The 26778-nt window shown below is 45.0% G+C and overlaps 2 protein-coding genes across 2 annotated transcripts; one reads left to right on the plus strand and one right to left on the minus strand.

The window, feature by feature from the left end:
- Positions 1–763: 763 nt before the first annotated feature.
- Positions 764–6843, minus strand: znf526 (zinc finger protein 526). The gene is made up of 8 exons (XM_015950292.3): positions 6673–6843; positions 5871–6288; positions 5584–5753; positions 4137–4232; positions 3231–3976; positions 3012–3147; positions 1356–2930; positions 764–1244 (listed from the first exon to the last, which is right to left on the minus strand). Exons 2-8 carry the CDS (start codon positions 6154–6156, stop codon positions 1086–1088), a joined length of 3168 nt encoding a protein of 1055 aa, XP_015805778.3. The 5' UTR covers positions 6157–6288; positions 6673–6843; the 3' UTR covers positions 764–1085.
- A 1597-nt stretch (positions 6844–8440) lies between these two features.
- gsk3ab (glycogen synthase kinase 3 alpha b) lies at positions 8441–25954 on the plus strand. The gene is made up of 11 exons (XM_015950293.3): positions 8441–8546; positions 8655–8846; positions 15029–15216; positions 15306–15389; positions 20999–21109; positions 23776–23906; positions 24046–24250; positions 24319–24414; positions 24547–24733; positions 25492–25569; positions 25707–25954. Exons 2-11 carry the CDS (start codon positions 8666–8668, stop codon positions 25772–25774), a joined length of 1329 nt encoding a protein of 442 aa, XP_015805779.1. The 5' UTR covers positions 8441–8546; positions 8655–8665; the 3' UTR covers positions 25775–25954.
- The last annotated feature ends 824 nt before the right edge of the window (positions 25955–26778 follow it).

Here is a 26778-nt window from a genome sequence, read left to right on the forward strand (position 1 = left end):
AGCTCTTTTCTAAACATCCGTCCGTCGAGACGGAGAACGCAAGCTTGTGATTGGTCAGGACGCCGCTGTCGTCTACGCCGCCACCTTTGTGCCCTCAGAAACATAGAGCCGAGAACAACTAGCGGCAGACACGGAGCAGCTTGAAGAACACCTCGCGAAAAAACTAAAAACATGAACGTTTAATTCTCCGTGACTGGAGGAGTGAAAAGATGCACAGCAAGTTTTATTTGTGGACGGAAATGACAGGAAACGTGGGTTTAGAGGTGGCGAGCGCATAAAGAGGTGGGAGAATGAGACAAATTTGTCTGTTAAAAAGTCTCTAATGTACAAAAAACAATATAAACACTCTTGGACCGGATACGACAGAACAGCGCTACGCCCTCTGGTGTCCTGGCGGGGAATTGCTTTGCAACACTCCAGGAGACCGATGAGGGCAAAATGCCTCCGTCCGTGCGTCTCTCTCCCTGTTGGAGCTGACGGAGAAGCATGAATCAGGCTTAAGAAGGCGCTCTACAAATACAGGTCATTTACCATAATCCCTCTGGATTTCTGAATCTGTGTTGGGATGGGATAAGCCTCGACCGCCACCAAGGAGATCAGAAACTGTTCCCGGGAGCGACGCATCAACAAACTATTATAACTTTATTTATCTGGAACAGAATGACTCTAGACTCAGACCACACAGATCAGCTTAAATACAGAGATCATAATTACTTCACCAGACCTTTTAAATTCACCCTCTGTTGAGTGAAAACGCTGCAGCTCCTTAAAAACGTTTATTAATGTCACATGGTAGCCGTGCTTTCATGACATAAAAGTGATTCAACTTTGAACGGTACAATTTTTCATCTGTGGCACAAAACAAGTCCTTAATTATATGAAACGTATTTAAATGACAGATTTCTTCACTTCCTGAACGCTGACACTGATTCCTTCAGGGGGAACCCGGCATGCTTTGGTCTGTTTGCCAAATTCATTTCCTCCACAGCATACATATCTGGTTCCAGTAAAACACATTGAAAAAACCAGAAGTCGAGCTTTCGCTTCAGCCGGAACGAGAACTTTTAGGTTTTGGTTGTTTTCTCTCACGAAAGGTGGAGCCCGTCCGCCGTGAGCCCGCTCTCCAACGCCGTCTGGTAGATCTGCAGAGCCTGCTCCAGAGGCAGCGCTCCTCCCTCGCTGGTCTCGATGATGGCGATGGTCTCTCCAAACTCGTTGCACATAATGGTGGAGGTGCCCCGAGTCTGGAGAACGAGTCAAAATTAGGACGCGATTCAAGACAAATGGTGTTCCTGCATGAATATAAATCTATGAAGTTACAACAGGAATTAAATTATGTACTGGGAAGATTTTACCTGCTGCAGCTCTGATGTTTGGATCTGGATGAGCTGAGGCTGCCTGCTGGTCAGATCCACAGCAGACTCTTCCACCACAGCCACAGCGGCGCTGGTCTCCACGGCGACCTCGTCCTGCCGCTGCTGCCTAGCGTGGGTCTTTCTATGGTTCCTCAGGTTGGAGAGGGTCTTGAAGGCTTTCCCGCACAGCGGGCACGGGTGTGGCCGTTCGCCTGTGTGCTTTCTGCGGTGCTCGGTCAAGTGCATGCTCTGAATGAAACCCTTCCCGCACGTTTCGCAGCGGAACGGTCGTTCGCCGGAGTGCGTGCGCAGGTGCTCTCGCAGGTGCGTGCTCTGACGGAAGCGCTTCCCGCACACCTGGCAGGGGAACGGCCGCTCGCCCGTGTGGACTCGCTGGTGGAGCGTGACGGCAGAAGACGACACGAACAGTTTGCCACAGATGGGACACTGGTGAGCTTTGGGTCGTTTGCCGGGGGTGCAGCGTGGTCGCCCGCGGCACGACGCAAAGTGGCTGAGTCTGTGGAGTCGCAGATTGGCAGCAGAATTCAACTTCCTCCCACAAATGTTGCAGTCTAGATTCCCTTTGGCCAGGCTGGCCGACTCCCCGGGTTCTGTCGCCGCCGCCGCTGAGGTAGAGGGCTCTGACGTGAGGTCTTTTAAACCACGGGGCTCCCTGCTCTCCTCCGCGACCTGAGCGGGGTGTTGCTCCAGACAGTGTCGCTCTTGTTGGGTCTTGGTCAGGAAGCCGGCTTCACAGTGAGGACAGGGAAAAGGAGCCGGAGCTCCTGGATGCTGGGTAAAGCGATGCGCTGCCAACTTGTTGGCCCGGTGAAATGTTGCGGGGCACTCGGGGCAGGTCATTCTCGGAGCGCTGGAGTGCAGCAGGCTGTGCTGACGGAGGTTCGACGACTGAGAGAAGGAGCGGTAGCAGATGTCGCACCGATACGGACGCACGCCGGAATGAATGAGCGTGTGCCTCATCAGATTGGCCAGCAACGAGAAGGTTTTGCCACAGTCCGAACACTGGAAGGGCTTCTCACCGGTGTGTATGCGCATGTGGTTTTGCACGTGAACGTGCTTCTTGAAGGACTTCCTGCAGATGCCACAGACGAACCTGCGCTGAACCACGTGGGACTGGCGCTGGTGGTGCATGCGCAGCAGCTGAGAGGGAAACGTTTTGGAGCATGAATGACAAGGAAACGAGTCGGTGCCTGTTAACGAGTTTACAGCAGCATCTCCGGAAAACACAGAGCTAATCACAATCCTACTCTTGTCCAGAGGAGGCGGATTTGCAGAGGGAATGGCATCCTTCTCTTCAGCCTGCTGGTGGTTCTCAGTGTTGCCGTGGATCTGCTCAGACGCCTGCTTTTCAACATCAGTCTCCGCCCTCTCTGCTTCACCTGCATTTTGGTCACTGACAGAAACTGGGTTTGGATCCGCGAGGGCGACCACCTCTTCCTCTGTGAAAGGGGGCTGCATGATAACGTCTGACACCTCGATTTGGGGCTTCTTCTTGACCCTTGATCTCTGCAGGATGGCAAGAGCCGTTGCAGATGTTCTTTTAGGAGGCGAAGCCTGGAGAAGACGAGAAGCAAACGTCAAAGAGAACCACTACAACAAGCTGTGGGAGGAGAGGTTATCAGTGAGATTTCTGACCACAACAACAGGAGTGGGTACGTTCAGAGGGTCCCGGTTGAAGTGGGTCCGACGGTGGTAAAGGTACTTGGTCATGTTGGTGAAGGTTTTAAGGCAGACCTGACACCTGTGGAAAGGATTTGGGATGTGCGACCTCCTGCGAGCGAGAAAGGAGGGAAAAAGCCGAGCGTTACTTAAAGGAGCGCTTTTATGCTAAAATCACAACAGCAGTGATGTCACCTGTGCACGAGGAGCGTCATCTCAGTGGTGAAGCCGTTGCCACAGTCCACACACAGATACCGCGCCACGCCCGAGTGTGTGCGCATGTGCGCCTGCAGCGATGCGTCTCTCTTGAACACCTTGCCACATTCTGGACAGTCGTACGTGCCCTGCTCGTGCACGCGCCGGTGAGCGTTCAGCCGGTTGACGGAGGTGAAGCTGCGGTTGCAGAGGTCACACTGCCTAGGCTTTGTCCAGGACGTGACTTTCGTCTCTGCTCCTCTGATCCTCACGTCCTCCAACTTTTCTACGGTCACTTCCCGTCCTTTCATCTCCTCGAGGCCGGTCATCACCCCTGGACCCCCGCTCTCTTTGTCTTGACCTAGGAAGTGCTCTCCCTGGTGCTGCAGGAAGTCCTCGGGGGTCTGGAAGAGAAGTGAGCATTCTGAGCATTCATACGGGTGGATGACCACCAGCTCTGTTGGCTGCTGCTGGCTGTCGCTAAGCACGCTGGAGGCCAGCCTCAACTGCAGCCTCTGAACGCCGTTCTCTAGAATCCCTGGCTTCGCCAAGGAGCTCCGGTTCCCCGCGGGCAGCAGAGGAGGCGGCTTGGAACGGTCTGCCAGAGCTTGAGCTGTGAGAATCTGCAGGTGCATGGTGGCGGAGCCGGGTGCCGGCGTCACAGGGGGCAGCAGGTAGGAGTGGGAGGATTTGGAGGCAGATGGACGTTTCTTCGGCTGCTGCTGCTGCTGCTGGTGGGCTAGTACCTAAAAAAAAGAGTTTTCAGAGGTCAAGATCAGGGATAAAACCTCAAACTAACGGTTTATGCATTTTTTTAAGGTCTGGAAGCTTTCAGGCTGATTTTTCCCTTCTAAAGCTAAACAGCACAGACTCAACTCCAAAGTCCCAGACGCAGATTCAAAGTACCTGTGCCAAGATCTCTCCCGCCTGCTGCTCACTCAGCACAAAGTTCTGCATGCTGTTCAGCGGCGTGATCGTTCCGTCCGGCTGTATCACGTACTCCTGTTATACACCAACAACAACCAGTCAGTGCAAAACTTACTGGACTCAGAAATCTGCTCTTTTACTGATAATCTCTAGTTTTAATCTATGGAATACATCACATGCACTAATGATGAGTGGAGCGCATTGCTATGAGAAAAGAGTTGGGTTTAAAACGGCACATTCATGTGTAATAAACTACGGCTTTAGCCCATTTAACCAAACTGTTGGGCTTGTGAACGACACGCATCATGGTTTACAGATGGTTTCTGTTCATAAATGTTTTTATTAAAGACCAACTTCACCCGTTTTCTCCACACATCTGCAGGGGTCTCTAATATAAATGTACGCCTTATGAGTCCATCTCTGAGCGTAAAAAGCTCTGACGCTCCCGTTTCAGGAAGTAGAACTTAGTCAGGGTGGAAGTGAGCTACAGGCGACAGGGTTTGGCGTCTTATTTCCTGATATTCTGACACCTCGTCTCTGACTGGCTGACAGCAACGCGACTACCACTGACTCTGTTTGCTCTGCAACGTTGTTTTATCTCCATAATTAACACAAGCCTGGAGGAGTTATGCCGTGTGGTGGAGTTGCTAATGCTAATGTTAGCTTCTACTAGCTGAGACGTTCTCTGCTGTTTCCTGGCTGCTAAATTAACAGCCTTCCCTGGATAGAAGACCATTTTTACATTTACTCATTGGCCAATCATATTTGACAAACAAAGGTAAAGTTTTTCAGTGAACTTGGTCTTTAATTTTTTTTTTTTAAAAAGCGACCTAACCCTAGTCCCAGACCATCACACGGCCACCACCATGTTTTTGATGAAACGCAGAGTTAGTTCTACAGACAAACATTCAAATAAGTTCTTAGAACCCTCCCATGGATACCCACCCTTTTATTGAACGGTGAACTTTGACCTTTTCCTTAAACAAGTGAGCCCTGTGGGGCTTCAGATGTTTGTTTGTTTTTTGTTTATTCTGGTGCTGGAGCTCTTCAGAGCAGGGCACGCGGTGTTGCTTTTTGAAATCTTTTAGCCTGCTTCATGTCGTCAGACTGGTTCTGTTGACGTGATTGTACAAGTGCGGCCGTAATCAGGCCTGGGTGGGGCGAGTGAAAGTGAACTCAGCTTTCTAAACAATGTTTAACATACATTTTCTGTCAATAAGGGAGTAAATACTTTTTACAACCCTGTAAAAAAAAGACATTTCTTTGTTTTAGTTCCTAGTTAAGAGTTTTAGAACAATATTTAGACTAAAGGATAGGAAACGTTGAGGAACTCTGTAGAGAACCTGCACTGTGTGACAAAAATGGGAGGACTTATAACCTAATAAAGTCACAGTGATCATATGATATGGTATTTTGTGTTCCTTACTGTAGTCTGTGTGTTACTGTGTGTGCTGCTACTGTTGTGGGTTCGCCGGTGCTCCAACCAGGCATCAGGCGAGTCAAACAGAGCCAAACAGTCAAGGCACTGGTACTGAACAGGTCCTGAATCCTGAATCTGTGAGCTGGCTTGCTCCATCTCTAGCACCTCACACAGGCCTAAACAAACACATGGACACCGTGTTTGTTACTCCACATCAAAAGCAGAGTGCCTCTGAAAAAGGATTACAAAAACAAACTGTAGTTTGTTTAAAATCTTTCTTTTGCCTCCATCACCTTGCTGCTCCACCTCTACCCCCGCCTCTCTCATGTGCATCTCCTGATGCTGCAGCAGTTCGTCCGCATTCACGAGGAGGCTCCCGCACTCCAGACACTGGTACTGCTGACTTTGCTCCATCTCTGGGGTAGCCGAGGCCTCCGCCTCCACATCCTGGCCTGTATGGATCTGCTGGTGGATCAACACATCCTGGAGGGTGTTGAAGAGCTGCTGGCACTCGCTGCACATGTACTGGTGCTCCACATACACGCCCTCTTCCTCCTCCTGACCCTGCTCGGCCATCATGACAGCGTGTCTGACTCTGCTCCACCTCGAGCAGGTTGTGAGTGAATCATCAGAGGAAAGGTGTAACAACTGGACAGGATCCAATGAAGGAATGCAACTTTTGTCACCCACAAAGTCAGGCTTAGAGCAAACCTGCAAAAAAAATTAAAATCAGAATTTAGATGACAAACTTTAAAAAGCCACATTTCAGCCTGTGAGATCTCATCTGATTTGGCATTCACCTAAGTGACAGCTGAGAGGTAAACAAAAGGCCTCTGTTGCTAACAGGACGGCCTAAGCTAAACAGAAGCTAATAGATCCTTGTTTTCCTCCCACATTAAATTCCTATTTTGTTTAAAATGTGCGGTAGCTTATGGAGAGCTGTTGGCGGCGCTCCCTCGGAAGTTGCAGACCTGTTTCTAGGCACCGCGGTTTCCTGACGGCGGCACCCCGGTTCATCGGGCGGTCCGTCAGGCGGCGCTACCCACTTTTCCCCGAAGCTCTACGGCTACGACGGCGGGCCCTTCTTTTCCTTACCGCTCATTTACTCGCGTTGGACAGTCCTTCGCGTGGTTATCAGTCGCGTCGTGGTCCAGCTGGCGCTTTCTGCCAGGTCTTTACCACAAGTCGTGGTTTACAAAAATAAAAAGTAAAACGTGTCCGCGCGAATGTCCATTACAAAGCGGGTAATGTAACGTTTACCCGCCGATGGTCTCACTCTTGTGATGACACGCCCCGCCCAATGCGGTAGTCTCGACGTATCAGAGCTTTTGATTTGATACTCGGGCTGTCAATCAACTTATCAGGTTAGCTCATGGGAAATGTAGTTTTTTTTGTTGTTCTTTGAAATGTATGATCATGTATTGTATCTGTGGATACAAACTGTGTGTGTCTATTACTTTAACTACTCCTAAACTATAACGTGTTCGTTTATATTTAAATACGTATGAAACGATCTCTTGTTATTGTTGAAGGTGCCATCCTTTGAACTTATATACTAAATACCAGACAAACATAAAACATTAACCCAAACGCGAACAATTGTGATGCACATTAGTTGATTCATACTGATGCAGAGTCATTAGACAAACTTTGTTGACTCATAAATTGAGTAAAGATGAAAGTTTCACACGTGTCTAGATGACAAGAAAACAGAAGTACAGAAAATTAAATATTTAGGGTCTCAAATTTATGTGAAATTTAATTATCTTTATTTACATGATATTTTTTCTACTGTGTGTCTTGCCTTGTTCTAGTCCTTGGGTCTTTAATGATTCATTCATTATTTGACTGATTACTTTTAGATATTTTTTTGTTTGTTTTTACTTTAGAAATTTAACAAAAACATCAAAATTTGTCTGTAGTCTTTTTTTTCTAAATAAAAACCCATTTTAAAACAATTACAGATTTAGGTGAAGATAATGTATAAATTTGAAACATTTATAGAAAAAAACAACTGCTTTTGGCATTGTGACATAACATTAGAGCATACATCTGCCTTTTTTGAGGAGGGGTTCTGTGGAAATGTGGTCAACTGATTGTGTTACCTGTTGCGAAGTATTATTTGCTTCTACCAGAGACAGCAGAGATTAATTACGACTGAACAGAAGGGTTAAAAATGAGTTACAATGGGGTCAGTAACAAAATGTCTCAGGACAAAGTCAGTCTTAAAAATGCCATGGTAGTTTAATTCAGCCTTTGTGTTTTAACTTTCACTCTGATGAGTACTATGACTATATATTATTATGGCAGGCTGGCAGCAATTTTATAGAATAACAGCCAGAAATAAACAAGCTATAATTTCCTCAAAGCATCTCCTAACCCCAATGATGTAATGTAAAATTTGGGGTTGGCATAAACTACTTGGAAGCATTTTTGGAATATATATACATACATTTTTGTGCCCCCCACCCCCGAGACCATATGGACAAGCGGGCTCAGAAAATGGATGGATGGGTGGATATATATCAGGCCAAACGGATTAGGGTCATTAAAAAAGAAAGAGAATTCCTACTTTTTTGTCAGAATTCTGACTTTTTTCTCAGGATTATTAAAGTTAGAATTCTGAGATTTAAGTCAGAATTCCGAGAAAAAAAAGTTTTCTGAGATTAAAGTCAGAATTCTCTTTCTTATCTTTTCATTCTTTTCAGTGGCCCCAATCCTCCTCCGTACTACGAGGACTAACTTCCAATCGTCTGTCTCTCTTTTCCAAACAGATAGCTACAAGGAAGATACCAAATGTTCTTAATTTTCCTGAAAATATTGGCACTTTCCCTTTAACGCCAAAGAGAACTTGTTTTCCCATGATACATCGGGACCTTTACGTCGTCGTACGTCAACTCCCCAGTCCCCCCTCCATCACTGTTCTACAGAGGAAGAAAAGGGGAGACGGAAAACCTGTACTGAACGCTGTAAGTGTAATTTTGCTGTTTTTTTACTAAACATAGTAACATACTTATATTTAGCGGAGTGTGTTCTGGTGTTGCTGCTCTAAACATTCAACCTTGCCCCGGCTTCAGTTCACCCAAATATGAGCGGCAGCGGGCGGGCCAGGACCAGCTCTTTCGCTGAGTCTCCCGGAGCTCCCGGATCTGCTGCAGCCGGTGCCGGATCGTCGGTAGCCAGCGGAAGCTCGACAGGAAACACTGGGGCTTCACAAGCCAGTGGAAGCGTCTCGATGAGCTTTGGGAATTTGAGACTGCCTAGCAGTAGTAAGTTTCCGTTTTATTTCCGCCATGACAGCTCCATGTGTGTTATCATCAAGACTCAAAATGTGTTTTATTCCAAAGCACCGGAGTGTGTTAAGTGTCGATTGTTGTTGCGAAGCTACCGAGTTAGCCGTTAGCTGCTGCGATCAAGGGCTTTCACCAGGGCTAACGATAAAGTTAGCTCTGGTGGTGAAAAGCTTAAAATTAACCCGCTGATATTCCTCCAGTAACCAATATTAATTATTTATTTAATTTATATTTCAGAACATTTATTATTAACGTGTAATAAATTAACGGAGACGGGCATTTACGCTAACTTACGTTTTTTAATCATATGTGGAAACTGGAAACTAGCTTACAGTTGCTAGAGTTATCGTCCTGAGTTTTGTCGGATCCTTACCAAATATGTTTGGTTCCAATTTGTCAGCGTGTCAATTATTAAGTTTTACTCTAATATGGCACATAAAAGATTAATCGTTAAAATGCTGAGTTTTAGTGAACCTATGTCTGCTTCAGCAGTTATTGACCTTACCTGAACGTTATCTCACTCCGCTCGCTAAGGTGCTCAATCTCAAACACGAATGAAGGCATTTCTGCCTGAATAAATACAACTGGTCTTTAATTTAATCACATATTGAGTCATCCCCACAGCTACATATGAATTTCAGTGTGCAGGAGAATGAATATGAGTCAAAACTGATGCTTTGTCAATGTAAATTTTATTTAAATTGGACTATTACTGTAAGTATCAAGAGTCAGCCCAAACAAGGCAACAAAATCTAATACAAACTAAATATAAAGTTAAAGCTATATTAAGGTTTCATTTGAAATAAAATTATTTAACAGCTTTCCATAGAGTTTGATGACTATCTGAACAGGTAGCTGGGTTTGTTGGAGCAGGGACACAGCCAAAACATGCAGGATGGTTGTCTCTGAGATTCAGGATTGGACTCCACTGGTGTAGGGGGACATTTGTGGTGTAATGTGGGTCTCACCGTTGGTTTTTGTAAAGCTGGGCCACTCTATAAGTCCTTTTCTGACTCCGAGACGGTGGCTGGGGTAGAAAATGAAATGGCTCCCAATAAAAGGATTCCGTAATGAATGGCAGCAGTGAAGCAGTAATTGTCCTTGATCGAAAACAGTGATAAACAAGCCACTATTGAATCATGGCTTATAGTCAGTTTAGAGTGATAAAACAGAAAATAACGGTTAGTTTTGACAAGGTTGTCCTACAAATAAAGCTCTCGGCTTAAAAGAACTAAAAGTCACTAGCTTTTAGTAAAAACTGAGCATTTTTTAATCTTCATTTAAAAACAAATTGTTCTTTATTGGGTGAATTGTTTGGTGTCTAATGTTTAATTTCACAGTGCTTTCTCCTGCTGAGATGCAACAAAATGATTTGTGTTTGCAAAAACACAAGAAAAGTCGCCTCCACCTATTGGCAGTTTGGCGGTTTAGATTTTTAACATCCTGTCATTTCCAGCAAAACTCCTCTTTCCCAATTAAAATGTCAACGCTTCCATAACATCCTGTCACTGCCGCATGTTCCTTTTGTATGAGATGATCCTGGAAACTACAGGTGAAAAATTAGAATATGGTGCAAAAATTCATTTATTTCAGTAATTTAACCTAAAAGGTGAAACAAATAAATCAGACTCATTAAAAGGCTTAATGAGATTTTCAAGCCTTTATTTGTCATAATTGGGAAGATTATGTCTTACACAGGGTATCCGCGGGTCCTTAAAAAGTCTTAAATTTACTTTTCCAAATTTAAGGCCTTGAAAATCCTTAAAAATGACAAATAATCCTTAAATCCAGTTTCCAAAGGTCTTAAATTACCAAAGACCCAATAAACAAGATTATTTTATTTCTATAAAAATTTTCATGAATTTCTAGTTAGTGTTCAGCATTTTTTGTGTACGATTTTGGCGTAAGCGGAACCGTACACATTCAGTTGGTTGTAAAAGGGGGCTGTTTTTAGATGAGCACATTAGCTGGTTAAGCTAGTGGGAGCTTGTGCCATGGGAAGTGCAAGTTTAATGGTAACTGGATGGCTAATCCCACGTTCACGACGTGGTTAGCACCGGTTCTAGGCAATAGCTGGAAATTATAGCTTAAATTTAATTTTAAAAATAGCTTAAATTTGGTCAAAGTTGCCTTAAAAAAGGTCTTAAAAAGTCTTAAATTTGGCTCCCTTCAACCTGCAGATACCCTGCTTACAGCGTATGAAAAGCCCAAATTCAATGCTAGTTGTGATTTGCGTGAATGCTCTAAAGCGTTTGGCTTTTGGTTCATTTCTTGAAAAAACACGACGCTTCTCTTGTGCAAAATCTGTGGAAGGTGCCGGTTTTCCGGCGCTACAGTAGTGTCCATCTAAATCCATAAACCCTGCACACCTGCTGTACTTCAGCTGGGTCTCCATCACTGCAGAGTGTTTCACAAGAACAGTAGTTGTGAAGTTGCTGCGACCCGGTCGTGTAACCATCACAGTTTGGCCCTCGTTAGACTCGCCGTAATTCTCACACTTGCTTCGTTTTTGTTTAGTTTTTTTCTTCCAGTTTTCATCGCAACCATTTCCAGGACAGAACGTTCACTTGTTTAATTTATTCCACCCACGGTAAAACACCGTTTTACCAAGAGGATGTTTTCACTTTACCTGTCGGTCGATTGGAGGATTGCATTATTACATTCAGTTTAAATAAAGGACAACTCTACGCCTCTTACAGGACGGCTCCTTCTGGAATCCTCTCGTAACGCCAGCTGCTTTGACCCATCCTGACTTTAATCTGTTCTCCCATTTGTATATAAAATGTCATTTCAGTAATGGTAACCTTTCAAGTTGCCACGAGTCATGACCAGTCTACACAAAAAGAAAAAGTAACGTAATTAGTTCAGTGATTCAGCGTGACTCGAGGGTTGGCTCGTCAGTCTCTGGCCCCTCGTTAAAACCAGTGCCAGTGTGGTGGGCGGATTTCCTTTCTGTCAGTACCAGAGCAGCTTTTGGTTCATTAATCACCGCTGAAAAAATGTGTGTTCAACCATTCAGCGCAGAGACAGTCCGATTTATCATCGACGTGCAACTTAGGAATGTGGATGAACTACGTTAGCGTAGCTCCTCAGCCGGACGAGTCATCTGTAATGTATGTTGTGTGACTCTGTGGGGTTAGTTGAGATGTGTTGTGCTCTAGAGAGAGGTGAACCTGCAGGTGTGTGAATCATGAGGCACCTGTAGCCTAAAAGTCATTTATCTGCATCCCACTGGTATGAGTGCATCATCAAACACTGTCAGAGCCACGAATGATACAATATTAGTTGTAATTTATCAGAGAACCGACAATCATTTCATCAAGTAAAGCTCGTGCTGGAGTTTTACGCTTAGCAAGAAGCTCTGAGGTAATTATTCATTAAAGAGCAAGTCACCTCCTACCAGGTTCTTACTCCACTCCCACTTCATGTTTGAAAAATGCAACAAATGCTGTTGCCTAGCAGACCGAGAGGGCGGAGCCGCTAACAAATACACACACACACAGGCTCACAATGACATTGTGACATCATAATGTATCAGCTGACATCATAGGGTACCTCTTAGCCTATAGAGGTAGCAGATCTAAATTCAAATACAGTGCAGAATTTTTCCATGACGACGGCACAACACTGACAGTTTTAGATAGAATATTTAAACTTCAACTAAGATGCACTGAAGTGCCAAATTATTGAATACACGTGTCTGCAGCACAATTAGACACTCGTTTATTTAGTTTATCAACAAAAAAAAAGTTGATTTGGGGGTGACTTACTCTTTAAGTGTAGGTGCGATGAAAGTCACTCTGCTCGTCCGTTTCCCTTTACTCGTCAGACTCGTGTTGGCGCGTTAGAAACCAAACAGCTGGGCACGGCGCTCATCTTTGCATTTATAATTCAAGGCACTATCATGCCACAGCTGCTCCATATTTAATGTGTTCCCCTCTGACTTAGTTGTTTCAGAAAGCAAAGTGTCAGCGCGGTAAAAATGAATACAAAGGACTCGAGTTTAGTTGAGTTATGATGTGAAGAAAAGGGGTGCAGCAGTTTTCTCTTTCCACAACCCGATGTAATGATTTAGTCATTTAAAGATGTAAAATCTGATTTCAAATTCACAAAATAATGCTTCAGCTTTGTTAAAATCAGACATTTATGAAGCCTGTTTAGAAACCTAGAGGGGTCCTGTTGAGACAAGCGGGTTGAGCAAGCAGAGAGAAATGGTTGCACCTTTGGGTGTGCTACTGTCCATGCAATTTTTATCACAAGCCCCGACAAGCCTTCTGGCAGCGGGCCTCTTAGCTGCTGCTTCTCTCCTCTCCTCTCTCCGGGTTTTTGCTTCCCGTTTGTCAAATCGTTTGTGACCGAACAAACTAAACCCACCACACCAGCTGCTTAACCCTAGTTGGAGTTGTCAAAAAGGGTAAACCACGTAGAAACGTTAGCCCGGCGGGTTTACTGTACAGCTAGCCAAAACTTCCACCTGATATCCTTCATGGCATCAGACAACATTCTGATGAGCGATTCACTAAATGTTCATGTGTAATCCTAAAAATGCTGACTTTTGTTTCTGATCTTAAAGGGACATTATGGAAGTCTGACAGCCAAAACATGTATAGAAATAATAAATGTCTTCTTCATACGTTCTCCTGCAATGCCCTGGTCCTGTAGAATGAGCCCTGGCATTTTTACTGTGATTGCCTGTTTTTCTGTAAAATCACAGAAAAAGAGAGATGCTCGGGTCGAGCAGGCTGCTTCATGCGCGTTCACGCTCAGGCATCGCCCGTAGCATTTGCTATCAGTAGCTTTAGCAGCAGAGAGAGAGGCAGTGCCGCCTAGTGACAAAGCTAGTTACATTTCTGAGGACCCTTAGCTACTTTCTGTTGAACTTTCTTCTAGATATTTCCTGCAAATTAGCAACAAAATAGCCATTTTCGCTCCGAACCGTTCTTGGAACGTTGTTTCAGCTGCCATCAAGGATGTAGATGTTACAGATACAAGTGACGTCACTGGCGCTTTAGCTCACCCAGTAAGACGTCGGACTCCCGTGCAGAAGACCCGGGTTCGATTCTGGGTGTGAACGAGTTCATTTAGAGTATATTTTTTTACAGTAAGATGCCCAAATTTTTATTTGAGACTCGCCGAACGGCATTGAATTCACAGATAAAAAAGATGTGGGTTCAACTTTCATTTTGGAACCATTTTTCAAGCAAGGGAAGGGAATGATCTGAGCATGCAGGAGGACTGACCCATCATAAACCTTTGTCGGCTGTGCTGAAGAGAAAGGTACAAAACCAAATTATTCACTTAATTAGCTGCGTGTTCTCCTGTCCTCTGTCGTCCGACACACACACACACACACACACGCACGCACGCACGCACGCACACGCACACACACACACACACACACACACACACACACACACACACACACACACAGACACACACAGACACACACACACAAACACACACACACAAACACACACACACACACACAGACACACACACACACACACAGACACACACACACACACACACAAAGAGGACTGTCTCAGCTGTTATTTTCGTTAAGGAGTGTGCACGTACAGCATGCGCGCCTCATGCACAAGCCTCCTATTGAAGCTGCCGTTACGCTTTTGGCCTGAGGGGGCAATCGCGAGCATAAAAATTCAAAAGTCAGTAAAGTCCCTGTAAAGGGATTTGTGTTTATTTTAGCTTTTTTGTGTTTATAAACGGGGAATTTAAAAGTTATAAATATAGTTTTTTTTTCAATTTTATGGATAAAATGATTGTAAATATGCATAAGTAATGATTCATAAAGTATTGCACAAAAGAATCCTTTGAGTGGATTTTTTATTTAAACCCAGGGCTCAGCTGTAATCTCACAAACACGCTGTTGGTGAGTCTGCTGCTAGTGTGCAAGATTTTTGGAATGTATTTAATATTTGACACGATGCTGGAGTAAAACAGGTGAAAAAGCAAGAGAGGGTAGAATCAAAGTTCAGGAGACCAGACTGAAGGGTTTAGCCCCGTGGAGTGTTGTTGGGACGTCTCAGTAGCTCATTACCAGTCAGCAAAGCCCCAGAAAACAAGTTACATCTCTTTAAAGGAATGCTGGTGTCATTGTGCAGTTTAAGGATCTTTTTAACTTTCTCCGTTATCCACAGGAGACAGCGGCAAAGTGACGACGGTGGTAGCCACGCCCGGGCAGGGCCCTGACCGCCCTCAGGAAGTGTCCTACACAGACATAAAGGTCATAGGAAATGGCTCGTTCGGAGTGGTGTACCAGGCTCGCCTCATCGATACTCAGGAGATGGTGGCAATTAAGAAAGTTCTCCAAGATAAAAGATTTAAGGTAACGTTCCGAAAAGTTGTTTCGTATCGCTTACATGCGACTTCTCTGACTATCTTTTAATGTTTGTTTTCTATTTTCCTTCATTGTAGAATAGAGAGCTGCAAATTATGAGGAAACTGGACCACTGCAACATTGTAAGACTACGCTACTTCTTCTACTCGAGCGGGGAGAAGGTGTGTATGAATGGAGAGGTGTTTATTCTCTTATTGGAGCAAAGGACAGGGTATCCGTGGGTCCTTAAAGCAAGTCACCCCCAAATCACATTTTTTTGCTGATAAACTATATAAAGGAGTGTCTAATCATGCTACAGACACGTGTAGTCAATAATTTGGCACTTCAGTGCATCTTGGTTAAAATTCAAATATTCTGCCTGAAACTGTCAATATTGTGCCGTCGTCAGGGAAAAATTCTGCCCTGTGTTTGAATTTAAATCTGCCACCGCTATTGGCTAAGAGGTATGCTATGATGTCATCTGGTATATTATGATGTCATAATGCCACTGTGAGCCTGTGTGTGTGTATTTGTTAGCGGCTCCGCCCTCTCGGTCTGCCAGGCAACAGCATTTGTTGCATTTTTCAAACATGAAGTGGGAGTGAAGTAAGTTTCTTGTAGGGGGTGACTTGCTCTTTAAAAAGCCTTAAATTTGCTTTTCCAAATTTAAGGCCTTAAAAATCCTTCAGAATGACAAATAATACTTAAATACAGTTTCCAAAGGTCTTAAATTACCAAAGACCCAATAAACAAGATTCTTTTATTTCTATAAATTTTTTTTGAATTTCTAGTTAGTGTTCAGCATTTTTTGTGTACGATGTTGGCAAAAGCGGAACCGTACACATTCAGTTGGTTGTGAAAGGGGGCTATTTTTAGATGAGCACATTAGCTGGTTAAGCTAGTGGGAGCTTGCGCCATGGGGAAGGGCAAGTTTAATGGTGACTGGATGCCTAATGCCACATTCGCGATGTGGTTAGCACCGGTTCCAGGCAATAGCTGGAAATTATAGCTTAAATTTACTTTTAAAAATAGCTTAAATTTGGTCAAAGTGGCCTTAAAAAAGTCTTAAAAAGTCTTAAATTTGGCTCCCTTAAACCTGCAGATACCCTGAAAGGAGCTTCCATCTCCCACACCCCTGACAGCTGATGTTTTTGAGCTTATGCATGAGAGGTTAAAGGTCTCACGCTGGAGCAGCCAAATACAACTGGAGGCTAAGAAGAGCAAATATCTCATCAACCAGTAGGCAAAACAAGCTAATGCTTGCCGACTGAAATTGCGATTTTAAATAATTCAAATATCTTTTGTAGGGCTCCTTACTGACCCAGGATCTGTCAACTATTTCACACATCCCAGGGTTTCCCCTGGTTGGAAAGTGTTATGATGGTGGGGGGGGGGGGGGGTTACGGGAGCTGAGCTCATCATGAGCTATGGACTGATGAGCTAATGGCTAGTTTCAAGACCAAATTTACTCATTTTTTAAATACAAAAGCTCTTGCGCTCCTGTTTCAGGAAGTAGAAATGATCCTGAGCAGAAAAGGGCAGAATTTGGAGTCTCATTTCCTGATATTCAGACATCTCACCTCTGATTGGCTAACAGCAACGTGACTCTTCTACTGACTGTTTGCTCTGTGACGTTGATGTTTTATCTCCACAAACAACACAAGCCTGACGGAGTTCTGCTGTGTGGTGGAGTTGTTAATGCTAACGGTTAGCTTCTACTAGCCAAGACGTGCTCTGCTCTCTCCTGGATGCTAAATCAACAACAGCCTTCCCCGTCGTGAGTCAAGACTGGGGCAGCAGTAGCTCAGGAGGTAGAGCGGCTTGGCTCATGATCGGAGGGTCATGGGTTCGATTCCAGCTCCCGCCAGAGGTTTTCTGCTGTTGTGTCCTTGGACAAGACACTTCACTCATCTTGCCTGTGTTGGTGGTGGTCAGAGGGGCCGATGGCGCCCAATGGCAGCCTCACCTCTGTCAGACTGCCCCAGGGCTGCTGTGGCTACAAAGTAGCTTACCATCACTAGCAGTGTGTGAATGTGAGAGTGTGTGAAAGCGTCTTTGAGTGTCCTAAAAAGTGCTGTGTAAGTTAGATGGATTATTATTATTATTATTGTCTCGTCTCGTCTCGTCTTCCTCCGCTTATCCGGGTCCGGGTCGCGGGGGCAGCATCCCAACTAGGGAGCTCCAGGCCGTCCTCTCCCCGGCCTTGTCCACCAGCTCCTCCGGCAGGACCCCAAGGCGTTCCCGGACCAGATTGGAGATGTAACTTCTCCAACGTGTCCTGGGTCGACCCGGGGGCCTTCTGCCGGCAGGACATGCCCGAAACACCTCCCCGGGGAGGCGTCCAGGAGGCATCCTGACCAGATGCCCAAACCACCTCAACTGGCTCCTTTCGATCCGGAGGAGCAGCGGTTCTACTCCGAGTCCCTCCCGAATGTCCGAGCTCCTCACCCTATCTCTAAGGCTGAGCCCGGCCACCCTACGGAGGAAACTCATTTCGGCCGCTTGTATCCGCGATCTCGTTCTTTCGGTCATTACCCAAAGCTCATGACCATAGGTGAGGATTGGGACGTAGATCGACCGGTAAATCGAGAGCCTGGCTTTCTGGCTCAGCTCCCTCTTCCCCACGACAGATCGGCTCAGCGTCCGCATCACTGCAGACGCCGAACCAATCTGCCTGTCGATCTCCCGATCCCTCCTACCCTCACTCGTGAACAAGACCCCGAGATACTTAAACTCCTCCACTTGAGGTAGGACCTCTCCCCCGACCCGGAGGTGGCAAGCCACCCTTTTCCGGTCGAGAACCATGGTCTCAGATTTGGAGGTGCTGATCCTCATCCCAGCCGCTTCACATTCGGCCGCGAACCTATTATTATTGTTATTAATAAAATGTGTCAGAGTTGGGCGTTCTAGTGCGTTTTTGTGAGCGATGAAAAACAGTCAAGCAGCGACTCGCCTTATGGGCTCGACACACGGGAGGCGACAAACGACCGGGATCAGCGAAATTTGTCTCTGTCGCTTTTATTACCTGACACACGGGAGGCGATCCGCGGCAGCGGCAAAGCCGTCTACGCGTTCTGTTCCATGGCGAAATCGAAACTTCCGTTGTTTTGATTGGCTGTGTCAGGTTGGAGGGAATTAAGGTTATTTAAGCGGTTCAGAGTTAAAAAAGCGGTAGATATGATGCTTCACAAGGTGCTGCTAGAGTTATGTGAAATCTTACTTGTGATTTTACTATAAAACATAATAATAACCAACTTCTCCTTCATGTTTGCTCGGAGATGTACGGAGCATCCTGTCCGCTCATTGGTCAGTGAATGAAACCTCCGTTGATTGGTCCTCGTCCGAGCGACAGCGATGAAAAGTTGGAAATGTTTCAACTTTCTGGGATTGCGTCGCTGGGTCGCCTGTGCATGACACGTGCACGAGCGCAAAATTTCACATGCGCGTTTTTCGCGTTTCGCTTGGTAGGAGGGAGACCCGCGATCATCGCTCATTGAAAATGAATGGAGGAGAGGCGATGTCGCCTCCCGTGTGTCGAGCCCATTAGTAAAACTCTGCATTCAAGAATCACGTTAAAGGTGCGGAACACCGAAAAAACCTGTTTAATGATTATTATTTTGATTCTAACGGGTCACTTTGAGTTTTTCATGCAGGCTGAGAATGAAAATAGTCTCCTACACCTATCTCCTGCATTAGCTTCTGATAGAAAACAGACGGTGAAACTCTAGGATTAGAAAAGCCTGACAGATCTACGTCACACTGTCACTTAGCATTCATGGGCTCACCTATTTGGACTCACGGCGTGGAAGACTGTTGTTGGTTTAGCGTCACAGTAGGGAACGTCTCAACTTGTAGAAGCTAACCATTAGCATTAGCAACTCCACCACACAGCAGAACTCCGGGTTTGTGTTCTTTGTGGAGGTAAAACATCAACGTTGCCAAGCAAACAGAGTAAATGGTAGAGTCGCGTTGCTGTTAGCCAATCAGAGGAGAGATAAGAGTCTAAATCCTGCCACCTGAAGCTACTTTCTCCACCCGCTGACTTCTCTGTGCCGACGCAGGCGCTTCCCTCAAGGACGACTTACGAGGCTTTCGTTGCTACCAGAGACGACTGCAAACGTATTGATTAAACGAGTGTTCAGCGCCTTTCATAAATACATTTGAAAACAATTTTTACCTGCAGCTTTTAATGTTTTGGTGGTATGATGTCATTTCCTGTCATGTTTGTAAACATTACTGTGTGTTGTGGACATTGCGCTGAACCTTGATTAGAATACAATTGTGTAACGGAATAGAGTGATGTAACTATCTAGAGTTGTATTTTAATACACTGTAAGTAGATCACTTTTTATAAACAGAAGAATAGGTTGTTTTTATCATCAGGGAGTTCATTTAAACACTCTGTATTGACTTTGAGACAAGAAAAGAGAGAGAGTTGGGATCGTTTGAGAATCTTTAATTTCTTAATTATAAATTCTTAACAATCTACCAGGACTAACTCTGTGATGGATGAAAATGGATTTGGATGTTGTGTTGGTGCGTGTGTGTGTGTGTGTGTGGTTGGTTCAGACTCCTTTGGCTGACGTCATTGAATCTGGTAGTCTTTGTTATGACTAGATATCACGAGGCTTATAAAGTGATGACATGAGCTGCTATTTTGCCGTGTACGTACCCAGTGGGGGCCTCCCAGGTAGATCAGGAAATGCCAGGTCCAAGAACCTCGGATGTGTACTGGAGCTGTCGAAGCAGCGGTCGCAGCACGTCAAAGCCCGTCTGAAGGGTCGATCCTGGTACCAATCGGCAGCGTCAGCAGGTGCTCTTATTTTGAAAGGATGTCGTCTGGTTGTTAAACGACGAAAATCTCCAACTTCACAGTTCTTAGTTTAAAGAAGAAAACACATCTGGCCAGGCTGTGCTTCTCTTTGGGATGACGGTGAATAGAACTGAAGTCAAAATGGAACTGAGCTTAAAATGGCGTTGCCTTGTTTTATATCTCTGAATTGTTGATAAGTTTTAGTAAAGCGGATTGGACACTTTAAGTCAACAAGCCAGACTCTCCTGCGGCAGCCGAAAGCTCTGATTGGTTGGAACAATGTGTCATGCGTTTCTATGGAGATGAGGGTCAGTCTGTCTGTGCAATAGTCCTGTTTTCATTAAACACATAAATCATGACATCTTCATTCCACAGCTCATTCACTTGATTAATTATTGATCAACATCTGTTTCGAATAGCTTTAATCACAAATTAAGTACTTTGATTATTGAAAAGCGTTCTTCTTCTCCTTCTGGCTCTTCTCCTGGAATGTAAACAGTCTGAGGAACACCCGACCTTGGCGTTTTCTACACGGGTGTTACTGTGCACAGGGGCAGCTGTGTGGAGCTGAAAATAATGAACTTCATAACCTTACAATTGTGAATCCAAGATTAAATCACAATTTTTGCCAGAAAAATTGTGATTTAATCTTTTCCTAAAACCCTTCAACCAGTGCAGACTAAAATAAATAAATAAATAGATAATAGTAATTAATTTTAACAAACAAGCTAACATATCGTCTTATACCACGTCACAACAGGCAAAAGAAGACCGTAAACACACACAACGGATGTTTTACCAAACATTTACATCTGCTTTTTCCAGATCAGCTCATATTCTGGGGTGCTAAACCCAGTTTAACCAGTCTGGAGTGAACGTCTCTGGAAAATGCCGGGACCGCTGCTGAAGTGTGGAAGTGGCTTCAGAACGAGCCGCGGTTCACTTTTCTCCTGATCCCGTTTCTCTTGTGTCCTCCAGAAAGACGAGGTTTATTTGAATCTTGTGCTGGATTTCGTCCCGGAGACGGTGTACAGGGTGGCTCGGCACTTCAACAAAGCCAAGACCTCCATACCCTTCATCTACGTCAAGGTGAGGAGAAAAATCTGCACTTTGGTCTTTCTGGGATTCTGGGATTATATGTATGTAATCCTTCAAAATGACACTCGACATCTCCGTCTGGAGCAAATAGATGCTTTTAAATCACTTTTATTTCCAAACTCTTTTTTGATTTATTTGGTTTTTCACTTGTTAAAGTAAAAGTAGTGAAAAACTGAAGGATGGGAAATTTCCTTAGTAACTGCCCTAGCATGTAATAATCCACTCAGTGTGTTTGCGTTCAAAGGCGGCTTGGTGTTCCAGGATAATGAAAGCAGCCTCGTGGGAGTTAAGCAATACCCTTGCTAAAACGGTGCTGGCATTAGTGTTTGTGTGTCTGCTGCACACGGGGCAGCAGAGAGGACGTTATAGCTGTCTCACGGCCCGTTTCCCCACCTCAGCCTGCTGCTCCCCAGAGGCTGATCTCTCTCCCTCCCGACATCCTCCTTCCTACAGCGACACACTTCCATCACTGATTGCCTTCTTTTCTCTCTGAGCTCTCATGTTTGATCTTCAAGCCTCTCTGCCCTCTCGGTAGCCGCCATCACTTCTCACCCCTTCGTCATCTCCTCTGTAATCTGGCCGGCCGGCAGTCGCAACACCCCGAGTGCAATAATGACGATAATTGTGGTTATGATGACGATCATTAGTCATTTTTAACGCGATCTTTTTTCCTGCTTCCCTCTGACTCTGCGTTCTCCTGTATGCTTTGTTTTTAGACTGACATCACTGACTTTGAAGTCATGCATCTTTATTTATTTATCTTTCTCCCTTGTGCCGTTTCTGGTGTAGAGACGTCACACACAGCTGTGTGTGAAAACCAGAACCATGTTTACACACACTTAAAATGTAAAGGTTGTATTGAATTTCAAAACACAGATTATTGATGATCTTTTATCTGGTTTTGATCCCTTTTATCAAATTAAATGAGCAAGTTTACTTGTTATTTCTGAAGCACGATAGATCACTCTGACATTAACCCTCTGGGGTCCATGGACGCGTATCTGTGTCTTTTGAACAGGTCTGATTTGGGACGCTGTAGCAGCAAGACTCCGCCTCCCTGAGTTTCGGTTTCAATTCAGCTTCAAAAAGTAGATTATAAACTACCCCCCAGGTTTTAAATTTTGTTAATAGGCAACGTAAAAGCGGAGTTACACTAAACTAAAAAACTACCTATTTTTAGACAATCTGATAACTTTTCAAAACAGCAGTTTAGTAATCCGTGAGAGGGAATGTGCTCGTGAACATAAAAAAACATGAGATCCTTTTGCTGTTGGTGGAAGTCTCACATATTCAACTGATAAAAAGTATCATTATGTAGCTGAGAGAGAGAGGAGGGCCGCACGAGTAACGAGATGTGCGCAACAAGGAGCCGCTTCGCGGGGAAAGGAGTGGCGCGAGCGGAGTAACAACAAACAATTAGATAGGTATTGACGGTAAACTTCATATTTTGGAGCGATCCGGACAGATATATTGTCTCTGCAGTTTAGTAGGCTTTTATTAGGCTTAAATAAAGGATGATGAGAAGGATAAATGTCCACCAGGCAGTCCAGATAGTACGGCTGTTTTTTGAACTGGAAGCAGAGGAAGTGGACGGAGACTCGCAGCCGGAGTCTGAGGCAAATAGCGAGGATGTTGATGACGATGTGGCGGATCCATCCTTCCTCATAGAAGAGTTGGGTCATGATGAGAGGATGAAGGCAGAGATCCAGCTCCTTGGAGATCCAACAAGAGGAGTGGGCGGCGCCACGCAGCTGTCAGATCTCGGCGTGAGACAGAGCCACTCCCCACTCCAAAATCCATGTACATTATTGCCAAATTAATAAAATAAGTATAAATTCAGATAGTCCAGGTTGTCCTGAAAAAAATTATACCCCATAAGGCAATATTTATTGTTTTTATTAGAAAATACAAAAGAAAACCCAAGAGTCAAAAATGGTAATTTACACCCTGGACCCCAGAGGGCTAATAATTTTTTTTTAATTGTTATTTGCTATATTTATTCATATTTTTTATAAATGTACAGTCTAGATTACCATTCTAAATTATAAAAAACATTCGTCTTAAATGTTTGTTGGTTTCAGATTAGAAAAGCCTGACAGATCTACGGCACGACTGTATGTTGGGATTCATGGACCCGCCCATCTTTGCTCGTGACGGAGAACGCTGTTGTTGGTTTAGCATCCAGGAGAGAGCAGAGCACGTCTGGCTTGTAGAAGCTAACCGTTAGCATTAGCAACTCCAGCACACAGCAGAACTCCTCCAGGCTTGTGTTATTTGCGGAGATGAAACATCAATGTTGCAGAGTAAAGGGAGTCGGTGGTAAAGTCGTGTTGCTGTTAGCCAATCAGAGAAGGGATGTCTGAATATCAAGAAGTAAGAGTCAAAAACTTGCCGTCTTCTGCTCCCCTCTCCTCTGGCTCACTTCTGCCTCCTGAAACCGGAGCGCCAGAGTCGTTTTCCCCACAGAGACCCACAAAGTATTCATTAAATCCAGAAACCACAGCAGATGAGTTGAAAAAACGAGCGAACTTTGTCTTACATGAACTCTAGTGGAGTTGTGCACCTGTGACTTTTGTCCATCAGTAATGTGACCCGTGTGTTCAGATGTCCCTTTACTTTCTCCTTCACACACATTTGATGACTTCTTTCTGTCTCAGGTGTACATGTACCAGCTGTTCCGCAGTCTGGCTTATATCCATTCCCAGGGTGTTTGTCACAGAGACATTAAGCCTCAGAACCTCCTGGTAGATCCAGAGACGGCCGTTCTCAAACTCTGTGACTTTGGCAGGTCGGTCAAATCCTCTTCGTCTGCCTTTTGTATCTGAAATTGCTTATTGGTGCCAACAAAGTAACTTATTTTTCTTTCGTCTTTCCACCCCTCATCATCCTCATTCTCATCATCATCGCCCTATCAAAAAATGTTCTAGTGCAAAGCAGTTAGTTCGAGGGGAGCCAAATGTGTCCTATATTTGCTCACGGTACTATCGTGCCCCAGAGCTTATATTTGGCGCCACCGACTACACATCCAACATCGACATCTGGTCGGCCGGCTGCGTGTTAGCGGAGCTGCTGCTAGGACAGCCCATCTTCCCCGGGGACAGTGGAGTGGACCAGCTAGTAGAAATCATCAAGGTAACTTAACCAGGTTGTGAAGGGTGTCACATGATGATACGACGGGTGTTAACTCTTTCATCTGGTAGATTTTGGGGACGCCAACGAGGGAGCAGATCCGGGAGATGAACCCAAACTACACAGAGTTCAAATTCCCCCAGATCAAAGCACACCCTTGGTCAAAGGTATGTTTTTATCACTTCACCTCCTCCGTCCTGGTGTTTCGGAAATAAATCGTTCTTGTTTTATTGTATTTGGCTCACGATCCATCCCTTTTAGCCAGTTGAAGTCGTGCTTGACGTGATTTGTTCTGTTAGGTTTTTAAGCCCCGTACGCCACCAGAGGCCATCGCCCTCTGCTCTCGACTGCTGGAATACACGCCCGTCTCCAGACTGTCTCCCCTTGAAGCGTGCGCGCACGCCTTCTTCGACGAGCTTCGCCTGCCCAACACCCGTCTGCCCAGCGGACGAGAACTGCCACCCCTGTTCAACTTCAGTCCCGTTGGTCAGTCCCCGTCTTCGTCCATCTCCCTCAGCGCTGATAAAGTCAGGAACTGATTACGAGGATTAACATAAAGAAATAAAGTCATTTCAGCCGTTTATTTTCTTGCTTTTGAGTGTAGAGTTCCTAAACCAGCTTCATTTGTGTGAATCCACCCAAAGGATTGCTAGGAAAAGCAAAGTTTTTGGAAAAGACTTGGAAAATAAAGTATCAGATTTATGCTGGACCGTTGGTTAAATATTCATTACATCCTTCAAAAAGCTGATGAACAATTCATTTTAGTTGATTCTTTTAATTTGAGTTTAGTCATCCAGCTCACAGCAGACGTGTGTGTGTGTGTGTGTGTGGGTGGGGGGGGGGGGGGGGGTAATTTTATATACGAGTCCTGTTTATACAATTCCAGCATCATCATAGAGTTGGAACATGTGATCAGATATCGCTCAGAGATGAGACAGATTCTCACGTCACAGTTTAGTATCTAAAGCAGGGGTTCCCAATCCTGGTCCTGGGGGGCCGGTTTCCAGCACGTTTTAGTTTTAACCCTGTTTAAACACACCTGGTTTTAATCAGCAGGTGATTAACGGACTTCTGCAGAGCCTGATGAGCTGCTGCACGGGTGCTACAACCACAGAAAACTAAAGCCGTGCTTTATACCTCCACGATTGTTTTTTAGCTTCTCTGCTTTCACGTGTACAGATTAAATGTACTTTTTCTTGTAGTATTTTATGTGTAACACGGGTTTTGTGTGTATCTGCACACAGAGCTGTCTATTCAGCCCCAGTTGAACCCCACACTCATTCCTCCTCACGCTCGTGCACAGACGTCGCCCGCCTCACACGGTACGTGCAACAGGGCGCCGACACGCGACTTTTTCTGACGCAACGCTCATGAATCAGATGCCGATTGTTCTTTATTTTAATCAAGTTGTTGTTTGGCAGAATCTCATGATTGGTGTGTTTCCTCTCTCCTCCTGCAGAGGGCAGTGTGTCAGACAGTACCGCCCAGCCCAGCTCAGCACCGGGATCCATCAACAACAGCACCTGAGCATCTTTCCTTCCGTCACATTTTCTGTTTCGTCTTCCCCGTTTTCCTGTTCCTTCCCTCCACTCCTCTCCCTCTAAGCTTATTCGTGGCTCCATCCCTTTAAAATAGGAGGAAATACCCGTCACACCCACATAACCCCCCTTCCCCAGCCCCAGCATCGAAACTCTCCTCAGAATGTCACCCTTTCCTAATAGAAGGCAGCGTCTGTAGCTGCTGCTCTGGGAAGCTGTGGGTTGTTTTAATGTTTTCTTAGCTGCACTTTGGTTTAATATACGCTGCAGTCCTATCTGTAGGGACTGTTACGATAAAGAAAGTGGATATTGATTGTATTTCTGATCGGCGTTTTTATTTTTAGGTTCATTTTATTCGCATCAGCTGGTTTGTGTGTGCAGCCGTGGCGCCGCTGCTTAATTCAGCCGGCTTTTTGAGCTGAGACGAAGGGTAGCGTGCAATTCCCGACCTATATGTTGACAATCATTTTTAGTGGAGTCAAAAATGGCTTGGTCGTAGCTGAAGAGTCCAGCGTGTAGACTTAGAGGCTCTTTTGTTTTCCTACCATGAAATCAGCTCAAAACGTGTTGAAGTTGTTTTAATCTGCAAGACGAAGCGCGTCGTTTTAAATGAGAGGTGGTTTTAATTTGTATCACAAAAAAATAAAAAATCACCACAGGTGTTCACCGTTAGCTAGCGTCTTAAATGCCTTTTTACGTGATCTAAGGGAGCTTTAGCCGAGCAAAGCTTCATTTTGCTTCTCATAAACTCATGTTTTCGTTGGTTACCGTGGGAACCGAGAGCTTCCGTTATTGTTGCACATGTCAACAGGAAGTGGAGGGAAGCAAAGGGGCCACTTGTGTCCAGCTGGGGGACAAAACGTCACGGAGGGAAGCTAGTCGCTTTTGATTCAGAATCGCCATCCCGTCAAACGGGTGAGTCATCTGGGATACGTCCCTTTCTGTTTCATATCGGCGCGATCATGCTGAAGAATGCAGCCCAGAGGTGTTAAT

This window comes from Nothobranchius furzeri, chromosome 5 (assembly GCF_043380555.1).
Source record: "Nothobranchius furzeri strain GRZ-AD chromosome 5, NfurGRZ-RIMD1, whole genome shotgun sequence".
Lineage (NCBI taxonomy): Eukaryota > Metazoa > Chordata > Actinopteri > Cyprinodontiformes > Nothobranchiidae > Nothobranchius > Nothobranchius furzeri.